At 36.5% G+C, this 13,550-nt stretch overlaps 1 protein-coding gene across 1 annotated transcript; it reads right to left on the bottom strand.

Annotated features, from left to right (window-relative positions):
* Positions 1–2,202: 2,202 nt before the first annotated feature.
* CETN3 (centrin, EF-hand protein, 3) lies at positions 2,203–11,441 on the bottom strand (the record flags this gene model as incomplete). The annotated part of the gene is made up of 4 exons (XM_010188210.1): positions 2,203–2,650; positions 6,667–6,858; positions 9,453–9,567; positions 11,306–11,441. Coding segments are annotated over 4 exons (487 nt in total), but the record flags the coding sequence as incomplete, so codon positions are not given.
* Between the last annotated feature and the right edge of the window lie 2,109 nt (positions 11,442–13,550).

Genomic DNA, 13,550 nt, shown 5'->3' with positions numbered 1-13,550 from the left:
GCTGAACCTTGATATTACCTTACAATAGGCAAGATTTAAATGTGCCATCAAATGACTCTCTTCCTTCTCCAGTATCAGACACAGAATGAAAAGACAAAAACTGGGAATGTGCATCCTATGATATACCAAGGGAAGTACCAAAAAGCACCAGGACAGGTGTGAGCCCCACAGAACATACAGACCTGATGTATGTGTTGATGCTGAGGCCAAGCAGACAGTTGGGCATTCAGAGCTTGGATCTTACCAAGCTGCGGACTCCAATCCATCACAATTCCTGTCGATGAGCATCAAGGAAGGTGAACAGAGACTGCAACATCCTCAGTACAAAAAAGAGCAGTAAGTTCAGCAGTCAGCAGTACAAAACATGCCTGGGTTTGGAATACAAACATCTCCCAAACTATGAAATGCAGAGAAAAAGCAAAGCCGGACATTGAGACAGTATCACTAAATGCTACTCTGTTTCTCTTTCCTTCTGTGCCACTTACTATGGGAAAACTGGCACATCCAGAGTAAGGGCACGATTCTCTGGGAAAAAATTATTTTATGATTCCTAACGGACTTTCACTGTCTGCAGAAAATAAAAATAAACAGTTTGCATAAGACATTAAAAGCAGAGCCAGAAACTACTGAACTGGACAATACCCATACTCTTCCTAGAAAACACTTGTTAAGTGTTAAAAGCAGTTCATAGGCTCAGTCTCAAACCTGGAATCCTTTCCCCTAAACGTTCACCTCCCAAACAAATCTGCTAAGACTGCAAAATGCTGTTTAAAAGTTTTGCATTTTATGTTGGCTTTTTGCTATCGGATTCTAAAGCATTTTACTTGACTTGTAAGAAGTTTGCTGTGTTTATTCCTATGCAGTATTTTCTCTTGCATGGTAGAATCCTTCAACTCTTATTTTTCTCCTTTCCCAGCTATTATACTGAAATTAATATAAAAGAAATAAACTATGTCCATACTATATATAGAAGAATTTTTCCTAATAAACACCAATCTTCATCCTACAAAAATTTCATGCTGTTTACTTTTTGGGCAAGAACCTGCTTCTAAAATCCACCTCTGAAATAGCAGAGGAAGTGTTATTCAAATGTGCTTAACTGAACATTAAGAAGACTGGAAATTTCTGGCAAATACCAACTACTTCTTCACTTCCACAAATACCATATTAATTTTATCCCTGCCATTTTTCCCCTATCATATTTTCAGAATTAATTTGGAAAAAAAATAACAATGAAAATATCTCAACAGGACATTACAATGTCCTTTCCTAGCACATGTTGTTCAAAGGATCTCTAAATGAGTGATCCAGCATGGAACCCCCAGCCGATGGCCACATACCCCACTGAGTTTCTCCATGAGGTGTCTGCTCAGAATACTTGGCAAGTTATACAGAGCCACCACCAGTCATTTTGAATTGCTAGAACTTTCTGTACGAACAGACAGATCGATGGCTTAACAGAGTTGCACTGCATTTCACAGATAAAAATGTTACAATACACACCTAAGAAATAATATGAAAAAATCTATTAACTTTGATGACTTTAACTTCTGTCTCCAATAAATTCCAAGGTCTGATTGTTCATGCAGGGTAAACCTGTTCGTAACACCAGAACTACTCACAGTTAAAAAGCAGCTTCTTTTCTGACAAAGATGAAGACAGGATTAGCCAAGATTTAAAGTTACATTTTTTGATATATAAGAAGAGCAAGATTTAAAAAGAAGAAACTACAATACACAGGAAAACTGAAAAATCAACCCACAGGAACTCTTCTGGAAGACTCCTGGCAAAATGCATCCAGTTTCTTCAACTACTTCAGCAGCTCATTCCCTGTGATGCTTTTCTTCTGAGTAGATACTGCAGAAGGAGCATCTTCTCATAAACAGCTGCCATTGCCTCCACAGCGATCAGAGCTGTAGATACTGGAGAGAGAGCTGCTGGCTGGCATCTGGATGATTTAAGCACACTTTCGATACAGTTTATCACCATGCATAGTTGTCTGCTCTTTGCTATCACACAGGGGTAATACAGAGTTAATAAATTGCTTCCTTGAGGATGCAAACGCTTGCTCATTCAATGTTAGCACTCATCTAGAACAGTGGAACTACAAGCCTACAGATGAAAACAATTCTTCTCCCTGAAGTATTTTACATTATAGTCCAGTTCAGATCAAACTGCAAAAATAAGACTTTCAAGTAGCAATAGTAAAGAATATTTTATTAAAATGGAAGTTTGTCAAACCTCATGTATCAAAACTAAGGCCACAGCTAATGCTAACACAAAGTCAACCTCAAAAGGTTCCTATAATATGATACAATTTAAAAATCCTATACAAAGCTATTGTACAAATGAGTACTCAAAACATTCCGAAATGCAGCATAACTTACTTGTTCTAAAATGATATACCAATTATTCCAGTGATAATATCTAGTGGTACAACATACTGAACTATCAGTGCATATAAGCTGTCTTTACTTTGGTCCTATGAGGAAAGTAATTTTCTGCATTGCTTCAGCTACAGAAATGAAAGGAAGTACACAACATTGTAATGGAAGCTGTCAATGATTCCTCCTTTTCGTGCTCAGTTCGCTTCTTTTCTTATGATGCTAAATATCTCCAGTCATAATAGCAATGAACTCCTCTTGATTGACTGTAGAAAAAGAGAAAATCATTAGACCAACAGAAAACATCCACGAACCATAAAAGAAAATAATGTACATCTGTATTACACTTTTCACTTAAAGGCTCCCCAGTTACTATTCGTTGTGTCTGATCCATTACTAATCAGCATTTGTATGTCTGGATTTTTTGCTTCCAGAACAGAGATTTTGCACTTTTTTTTTTTTTCACATAAAGGTCAAGTCGGAATGCAAGCTTAATTACGTAGAACACTTAAGCCAGAATCTCTCTCATGTTTAACTATTATTCCCAATTAGAAAAGTAAAAATATTCTAAATGTAAAACAAGATATTAAAAACCCTGAGAAAAGTATGTAAAATATGGCTATGCAAAAACATAATCTTTTATTATACTTTGATTTTTTTTTTACTATTTATGAAAATGTTAAAAAATATAGATAAATTTTATTAAGTGCCTCTCAAGCAACAATGCTGCAGCTCCAGTTACAATCAAATTGGGTTTTATTCTTAAAATCATGCTTTAGACATTTACATCCAACACTCCCCCCAAAAAAACCCCATGGTATTTCTCACTTTCTCAAACCTGCAACACTTGCTAAACACAGTGAATTTTAAGATCATTTACTAATGATTCCGTAAATTAGCTAGAATTAAAATGGACTTTTGACAAGCTTTGCCGCATCTGAACCTTCTTCATTCTTCATTTATAATTAACAGGAATTTTTTACACAAATGTACTTGAAGAAATTAATTCATAATAATAAATTAATTAGCAGTCATTAATTATTTTGCTGCGCTTATACCTGAGCTATTGACCTTACTCATATGTTAAAACAGAGCCCCTGTAAAAGAGTTAACCAGTGAACATGTTCACTCTGCAACTAATTACTGTAGTGGTGAATGATTAGAGTAAGTCAGTGGTATGGGAAAGACCAGACACGTATGAAGAGTTCTCCCTGACAATTATCTCTCCCAGCCAAAGTGCCCAAGCTATTCCTAAAGAAAGCACTGCAAAGTAGGAGCTACATTTACAGATAGAATGAAATTAAACAAATTCAGCTATGTTTCAGAATAAAAATATAAACCTAAATCTGCCCTACAGCAACAGATTTAAAAAAAATATGAAACAAGTAGATTTAGTGTAGCTTAGGTCCCTATACTCTGAAATAGAAGTCCACCATATAGCACACACAGTAACAGCACAAATACAAACATCCTGCCCTAAGTATGCTGTTTCAAAACATCTTTGTTAAACGTTACAGCAAAGTGAAAATGTAGTATTACAATGACAAATTTTGCAACACTCAAACTGCAAAGAGAAGCCTTGTCACAATTCCCAGTAACTCAGTTAACCCCACTTAGTCATCTTCAGACTTAGGATCTATTCACAAGTTAAGCACAATGAAACCAGAAGCAATCATGGTCTTTCCTAGCATCAGATTTCCCTCAATTTCTTGACATAAATGATCATAAAAGAGTGAACTAAGATCACAGCTAATACGGGGAAAATACTGACTTGGACTGTGGAGAGTTAAAGCAGCGTGTTATTTCAGTGGAGGGTTGTTTGGTTTTTTTTCTAATTCTGTGCCAAAATCTGAGACCTAAGACTGGATCACGTTTCCTGCAGATGCATCCACACAGGGTGACAAAATGTGCATGAACTGACAGCATGGAGTTTCTAAAATTAGTCATATTCCAAAACAGAAGTCATTCCTAAGACCTGGAATATGAAAACAAGACTATTTACCTTTTTAAGGCAGACAGAATCATGTCAAAAATGTTTTCTTCTACAGAAACTCGGGTACAGCATACCAGTACAGCTCACTGGTTTTGCTGGAAACAAAGGTTCACATAGCCTGGGTATCACACAACAGACCTTACTTTGCTATGAGTAAAACAATCTCTCAAAAATAAGAAGGGTGCTAAATCACAAGTGGTACTATTCCTGTATTTGAAGTATCAATTAAAAACGCTACCAACTAACAGTTTCAGGTTATTATTTTTTGGGGCAGGAAAAGGAGAATTAGATGACAGCAAGATTTTGCTGTGTGACCCAGATGTTTGAAACTAAATACAACAGTGATTCACAGGATTATTTACTTTTTCAGAATGAATCTTAAAAAGCTAGAAACAGCACCAGTTTTCTTTAAAGAACAGAAAACACAGGAAACCTTAAGGATAAACAGCACCATATACAAACATTAAGCTGTCAATCTTCCATATTCGATCTCATGCTTGACTGCTCTAACAAAGAGAATAAATGGATGAATGAATAAGAGGAAACAGAGCCACCCACTCTTAGCTGATCAATTGGAACCAAAAAAATGTAGCACTGACCCAAAATAACGATGACTCAGTAACCTTCCTCAGAGGAGCAAATAGTCAACACTGAACTTGTAGTGACCAAATAGCCAAATGACAAAACAACCCATCCTTGATCCATGATTCTGACATCTGCTGGCAGCTCCAGGACAGTGGCAGAACAAAATGTGCTTGCAGATGGCTTCTACTCACACTCACCTCTACACCTACACTTAAAAAAATGATCAAGCAGTGAGGCAGTCCATAGATCTACACAGCAAGAAAAGTAACACTTCAAAACTTAAATTAATAGTTTTCTCCTGGCTTAGCTCCCTTAAACATCTCACCTGTGGGATCAGATACTGCCAGTGCAAGAAAAATGTGGGAAGACATAGCTGGGAGTGTGGAGGAGCATCAGGATTATTCAATATGGATTTATAAAGGAACCATGGCCTCAGACCACAGAAAGATATCAGAAAACAACAGCTCCAAAAGGAAAGAAATCACACACTTTTCCAACACTTACTTTAGTAATAACAGTCATCAGTAGCACTCTTCTGGCAGTTGCATCACTGACCTTTCACTATCTCTGTCTCCTATTTACACCACTGCAATGGAACAAAAGGGTTGCATTTCCATACCACTGACCATGTTTAAAATGTTCTGCTCTTCCTCTTGAAAGGAAAGGGGTTGTTTCAGTACTTGAGTAATTGTATTCCCAAGTATGGAATAGCATCTATCTCAAACAGCACAGAGGGGAGGAGCATCTGTCACAAGCCTGACAACACCACAATTTTTTTTCATTAACAGTGAGAGTTTTGAGTTCAACAGATGCAGCGGCTCACAAATACAAATACTATTGTAACTGGAAAAATTGATAAACTGCTAGTGAAATCTCAGTCGTGAGTCACCACTCAAACTCAGAAAGTTTCGATGACTGTTAAAAATGCAGTGTTTATGTACATGGTCTCAAGTGAGTGTCCCTGAAATTCAGACATTAAAGTTTCTGGTGTAAACTTTTCAAGTTAATGAAAAAAACCCCTAAGTTCCAGTGCACACAAGGACTTAGTAAGCATAGTATCAAAGTGGATTTGATAGTTCACTATCTGGTTAGCAAATCCCTTTTGTAGCCCACTCTGTATGGACCTTGTGAATTGCTCAGAGTCATTTTTCACGACATGTTCTTCAGCACACTAAGGACCCAAGTTGATCCTGCATAGACTTATTAGGGTAAGGGTACATCCAACGTGCCTCAATAGCTTAATACTCCATATGTGACTAATGTGCTGAAACCGCAACAGTGACACGTCATCCCTCCAAAAATACTAACTAGGTGATCAAAAGTTTTCCTTAACACTTTAATCCTTTTGCTGATTTATAAGGAAATAAAAATGTAACATAGGTACATGGAATATCCCATGTACCAGTTCAATTACTTCTACCTTCAACTACACTTTCACTAGTCTTATAATAGACATTGGTTGAATAAAATCTAGAGGTGAATCAACTTGAGAAATCAACTTGGTTTTTAGACTCCAAGATGTGTTTCCAGGACTAGTAGTTCTCAAAAACTAGCTTTGTAGCTTATGAAAAATGGAAATTCTTAAGTGTGAGCTGAAAGTTATCTAGAAGAAAACCAAAGAGGACATTTCCACAACAAAATCACGTTTAAAGGGGAAAAAAAATTAAGAACAGACTATATGGGTTTTGGTTTGCTAAGACATACTTTCTCCATCTCCGTCCTTATCAAATTCTTCAATCATAGCCCGCAGTTCTTCATCAGACATATTTTCACCAAGTTCTCTAGCAACCCGGCGCAGGTTTCTCAGGCTTATTTTACCAGAGTCATCATCATCGAACAATTTGAATGCCTTGAGTATTTCTTCTTGTGGGTCTCTGTCCAATATCCAGTCTGTCACTGTAAGAAGGATATTTAAGTCAGACTATAATTCTGAAGGGTGAACCCAGAATGACCATAGCAGGCTGGGGCAATATAAAGAACATATACTTCTGATTTCACTTGTTCTTTCATTATATCTCAAGTCAGTACACATGTTTGTTTGGCTGTTATCTGACTTCTCTCATTGCTCTTTTCCCAAGCTAAGTTTCTCTTTGGGACATATCTGTTGCAGTGGAAAGCTACATGCTTTCAACACACTTTTCAACGGGAATTATGAGCATACACATGCCTACTCTGCTCCAAACTTACCTCTCAGAAAAAAACATCAGCTTTGACAGACACAGACACGTAATATTTTTTTAATTATTTTATATGCTTTGATCAGCATAGAATTTGTACTTGGAGAACACTGGAACACTAAGTAATGAAAAAAACATTCACATGAAACCTCTCTTTTAGATATAAAAACACACACAAAAAAACCCCACTACCAAGAATATCTAAAAAACTCTTAAGCCCAGGGGTTATGAAAAGGACACTGCTATGAACTGCAAGATGTTAATTCTGAAAGGATTCATCAGTCTTTATTATTCCTTTTATCAGAACCATTTGTCAGCTTCTGTAACAGAAAAAAGACTTGTCACAGAAAATATTTTTCTAGTAATTATTTCAGACATTTCTGGAAACAACTGTAAATATCTTCACATCTTTGTACCTGCTACTCTTGTATTACAGGGCCTGCTATTTATGACTTTCATCAAGCCATTAAAAACACATCAACCCCGTTTATGCAGAGAGAACCACTTAGCATCTGCTGCTGTCTGCAGCCTATTCTGGCTTAGCGAACTTGACAGGAAAAAATTAGATTCAAGCTCATATGAGCTCACTACAACAATGAAGTTTAAATGGCTACGTAAATCCTTCAGATTTGCACTAAATTTAAGTATTTTCATTTAAAACAACTACGCTGCAGCATTACATCATTTGAAGCATTCTACCTTTTGTGGTAGAAAGACAACGGCAATGTTAAGTGAAGAACAATAGACACTAGGTCTCTAAATGCTATAGGTAACGATTGCACAAAACACGACAAAACGTAATTTCATTTTTCTGCATTTCAGGTGGGCCATTCCTACATTTAAAAACATAAATAACATTAGACAAACATCGATGGCTCAAGAATCGCTTAGCTCTATTCATCAGCTCTTCACAGCTAAAGCTTCTATAACCAATTTTCTCAAAGTCCCTGATCTTTCTGCTAGAAGTGGTTCCATGTTCAGTTCTGTGTCAAGGTCATATTGCATCACAGCAGCACTCAAATCCAATCCAAGTTTTGAGGCAGGTTCAACTGCCTCCCAAGTATATATTGTGCATTGTACAAGAATTTTCCTAGCTTTCACAGCATTTATTGACATACTGATAGCCAGGGCAGAATGAACAATGACTGAACATCTGGAATTAAAAAAAGAATTACACACTAACTACAGTATATTCAATTATATAATAATATAGCATAATGATGTAATTATAGTATTATTGTTATTACTATTAAATCCGTACTCTCACTTCTGTTTTTTTCCTATTTTTTTTTATTAAATCAGGACTGATCACCTGTATTTCCTCATAGGCTTTATTTTTTGTTCTTTTCTGATTCATAGTTTGTTCTGACCTGGACTACAACTACAGAAATTATTATCTGTAATTAACAACACATTTTGTCCAATGCTAATCTGTTAAATCATTAAAATTTGCCACGTTTCAATCAATAAAACACTAAGTAGGCTGATTATTTGTAGCCCAGAGCAAATACACATGTACTACACTGTTGGTTGGGTTGTTTGGTTTGTTTTGCTTTTTTGTTTTCAGAAAATTTACAGATATCTAAACCCCTTGAACACATGGATTGGAATAATTGAGATATAAAGCCATAGATGGAGAAATTCCACACAGTTTATTTTTCTGTTAAACACAAATTGTATACAAAAGTGTAAGTTGTGTGTAACAACCAAAGTATCTTCAAAGAAACTTAAACTGATCACTATATACTCAAAAGTATGTCAAAGTGCACAATACAGCATCTTCAGATGAAAGAAACAGCCTAATGAAATTCCACTCTTTTTCCCAACAGTTCAAAATCCTTGAAGTACAGTGTTTAACAGGTGCTTCAAGGTGCTTCTCTTATCTTTGTTACCTCTGAGGCCTGTATTCAGTTTACAGTTTGTCTCTGTATATGCTCCTTCCAGTGAAATTCAATGCCAAATACTTTTTACTGCAGGAAGGAGAATCTTACAAAATCCATAAACACCACAAGAATATCTACATTTTAAGTTAGCATTTATTCCTTTGTGTAGTTTGAAAAAGATTAGGACTTATGTATATTCTATTTCCTCTTCTACTGTGACTGTCATTCATCTCTACATATCAAACTGAGTATTCAGAATACAAAGATTTATTTTCCTCCACTACTGATTTTTATTAAGAAAAATATGAAACCTCCCACTTGTATTTCTTAATAGTATTAGAAAACTGAAAAAGTACACAAAATACTGCTTCCAAATTGTAGTCGCTAATGTAGGTTAAATTTCTCTAAAGGTGTACAATCAAACACATACCAACTTCATTAAAATCTTCAAAGGTGATCTTGCCTGTTGCTTCTCGATCATAATCTTTAAGTATTTTCAGTACATCAGCTTTTTTCACATCAAAACCCAAGGCTCTCATTGCCACCTTTTGGAATAAAATGAAAGTGCAACCACATAAGAAGATTAAAAATACGGATTTAACAGTTTTCTTTTTATTGTCAGTAATAACCATCTTGCCTGAGAGAGAAGGTACACATCAGTGGTCTAGCAACAATAATAAAATTAACAAGAAGAAAAAAGCTTTGGATATAAAAATCACCTAAAACTACTATTAGCAAATGGAACAAAGTTACAGTGAAAAAATAGCCTTTGTATTTTCAGGGATTTTACAGACTAGACCAAATGCTTCTTAGGACAACCAGGTTTATTTTCCTCACCTTTCAAAAACATTTCAAGTCCTGACCCTTTTTCAAAGATAGAACAATTTGAAGAAGGTTTTTCAGGTTTTTTTCAGTATTCATACTATGTGTGTATATGTTCATGGGTTTACAAGTCCTCTTACAAGTGACTTTGCTGCTTTTCCAGTGAACATAAAACAGCTTATTTTTCATTTTTCCATTAGGTTAGGACCAGACCTTTAGTTCCCCATTTCAACTGAGATGGCAATTCCTCAGCACACACTAGTTAAATTTCCTCAAACTGACGAACACACTCGTACTAGAAGTGGAAAACCACAACCTTATTGGATGTAGCCATTCAAAAATCTATGCTACAGATTTTGTAGAGGATGAGGCAGTTCGTTATGTATTTCTGTTCTTTCACGGTATCCTCTTCAGGGGCACGATATTTAATTAGTCAGCTAAGAAACAGCTTTGCAAGTAATCAGGACAGCCGGTAATTCAAAGCAAACCGTAACTGGGAAAAGTGTATTAACAGTCTCGAAACAGTCTTCAGTACTACCCTACTCACTGTGGCTTCCAGCAAAGATAAAAATACCTGAACTCTGAAATAAAGAGAAGAGAATTACTATACCAAAGTCATTCCTGTAAAAGTAATTGAACTAAAAATAATTTTTTTTTTCCTCCTTCTTTGAGTTACGTGGTAAAGCCAGAATGTGGAGGCAGAAGGTTGGATTAGCTATTACTTCCCAAAAGTATCTCACCCAAGATGTGAAATAAACATTGGCATCTACAAAGCCACTTTTTGTTCCTGATGCGGCATAATTAGAATAAAAACTCTCAGAAGATTTAAAGAGACTTTAATAAACTTCATGTACTACTTCTAGAGACTTCCAGCCTAGAGGACTCACTAGGAAAGACTGCCACCCTAACATCCACTTGCTGATAGCTATCAACAGGAGAGGCCTTTGTTGGGAAGGGAAACTACTGATCCTCCCACACGCACAGGATACCTCATTCCTACAGTCCATAGGCTGTTGAAAAATGCAGGTGGGTAAGCCCTGGCTTGTAGTTTTAGAAATTTTATTTATATCTTTTACCTAAGGCTCTGAAATCTGTGGATTTTTACAACATTAAGCTTTAGATTACACAGCACCTTTAAAAAAGGCCAAACAGCTTTACAAGAGCTTTTCCCACTTACTCATCTGTCCAAGATAAACCCTGGGGAGCATTCAGGCCAGTGTTATACAGGATGCTACAGCAATTCTGTTACTGTGTCAAGTATATTGTGTAGGAAGAAAAGCTAATCCTTACACCAATCCAGTATTTCCTTCACCCCAGCCCAAATATCCTCGCCACTTTAACCCAGCGAGAGGTCTTGAACATGGAGCATTTTTAAAAGATACATCTTAAAAACTCACTAAGAAATAGGTATATATTAGCTGCCATAAAATTGTTTAAATGAAAGAAAAAAAAAACTTTTACCTTTAATTCATGATAATTTATTGCTCTATCTTTGTCTGTATCAAACAAGTCAAAGGCATCTTTAATTTCTTGCTTCTGTTCCTCAGTCAGTTCTCTTCTTTTCTTCTTTTTAGTCTTGTCTACTGAAAGCTCATTCCTATGTAAGAAGAAAGAAATTAAATGTAATCAATTTCTACTGGGAAAATACCACTGTAGGTAACATTTTCCATCAATAAGAAACTTGCCATAATTGCAAGATCACTACCTTACCTATTCACTTTTCCTCAGCCTGTCCTCCCAGTTTCAAATAACACTTGAAATAGACAATTCCTTTGTGAAAGCCGAATGACACCTCCTCTCTCCCCCACCCAAAACAAAACCAGCAGAGATGTTTTGGTTAATAAATAACAACAAAAGAAGGGTAGAAAAAACTACCAGTTGAAAAGAATACTTGAGGTTACCAGCTAGATTAGCAGTTGAAATGATACAATTCCTGAAAACACTGTATTTCTAAACTGTGGCTTAGAAGAATTTTGAGACAGGTTGCTGGAGGCTTAACTAGGCCAGACAAATCGGCTTTGTTGCCACTAACAGTTCTTAGATGCATGGCACTTACGGATTTTTAAAAATCCTTTAAATCATGTACACACACACAGTTCTAAAGACTTTTTGCTCAGTTTTGGTGTACACAAAGGAGACAAGCCCTGCAAATCAGGAAATCTTGCTCAAACACAGCCCTTCTCTCACCAAACCAGTCTAGAACTAAGATTAAGTTGTCAGATAACAGATAAAAAAATACATGATTCATATACTGGAAACAACAGTTGAAAAAAGTGAAAAGGATGGCACTGATAAAAAGATACTTTGGACCAAACTAGTAAAGTGTAAATTTTGCTTTAACTGTGTTTTATTCACATCAGACAGACTGATTGCTGAATCCAGAGTAACTGCTTGGAAGATGTCCATTTCAGTGCAAGAACTGAAAAAAATAGTATATTTGAGATAACGGGGTGAGCGGGGCAGAGGGAAAAGGCAGAGAAGGGCTATGGAGAGGGAATCTAAAGCGCTGTCCTTCACTGTTTTGGGGGTTATTACACAGAAGACAGCAACAGATTCCCCTCAGAAGAGCACAGTGAAAGGACAACCACAAAATGCAAGAGGTGAAACTGCAGCTGGATCTAAGGGGAAACACTTTCCTGGTGCAAGTGTTTATGTGCTGAACCAGTTGGGAGACTGGGAAGTCTCCATCAGCAGAAACTGTTTGAATCCAACTGGAAAACTTGCTCAGCAACCTCAGTCAGTTCTGAGTGGGACCTGCTCTGAGCACAAAGCTAGACTAGATGACTTCCAGAAATCCTTTCTAACCTAAATTAAAGTATTATTTAAGTTATGGTCTCAGGGAAAGGCTTTTTACACTTGTTTACTTGTGCCAGAGTCAAAAATGCGTCTACAAAATGCATAAAGACTACTGATGAGTGATCAGAAAGCTGTTTTTCAATTATATTTATTTTCCAAATCTCCTGTAATGAGCTGCTTTTTCTTCTTTGTTAAGGATTTGCTAATTTTAATCAAAACCAAAGATTAAACACACAGCTGGGATTTAGCTTTCCACAACCACTGAAGCTACACCAGTAAAAAATCCAAATAAAGGCAAGAAAAGTGCAAGCTGCACAAGCTGGACCTGCCTGAGACCACAATATCCTCAATTACCAAGAAGGCCAATTGGGATATGATGATTTCACACAGGTTTTGGATTACTATAGCTTTTGGGAGGACTAAAATAACTCTGAGGTGGCTACATAATTAGGACTGGGAGAGTAGCTCAGATCCAGAGAGCCCACATTTTGTGAGCTGCGATGATGAAATCCATTTAGAAGTCTGAAAGCAGATTAACGCCAAACTATTCTGAAAGAAGGATCCAGCTATTCAAGTGTTTATTTTAGTGCCTAGCATAAGATATTTTTTTCAAAAGATGGAGCTGTACTTAAATGCATGTAAAGTACCACTTCTACCACCACTTTTACCACATGAAGCATAAAGTTCTCAGACTTGAAAATTAAGGATCATATGTGCCATATAAGCATATAAATTATGTCTGAAAACAAGGATTTGCCAAGGAATTAACAAAACTGGGCTCCTTTATACAGCAGTTACTGAATCAGAATTCAAAACGAAAAAAACCCTCAGCAGCCTACGAACACCTATTAAAAGGCTTTTCGAAGGTGCATTACTTCAGACAACCCAGACAAGAACCTCTCGAGGCCAG

The sequence above is a fragment of the Mesitornis unicolor genome, unplaced genomic scaffold, assembly GCF_000695765.1.
Source record: "Mesitornis unicolor isolate BGI_N332 unplaced genomic scaffold, ASM69576v1 scaffold8477, whole genome shotgun sequence".
Taxonomy (NCBI): domain Eukaryota; kingdom Metazoa; phylum Chordata; class Aves; order Mesitornithiformes; family Mesitornithidae; genus Mesitornis; species Mesitornis unicolor.
Note: the sequence above shows the minus strand (reverse complement) of the source record. Positions and strands in the feature narration are given on the sequence as shown.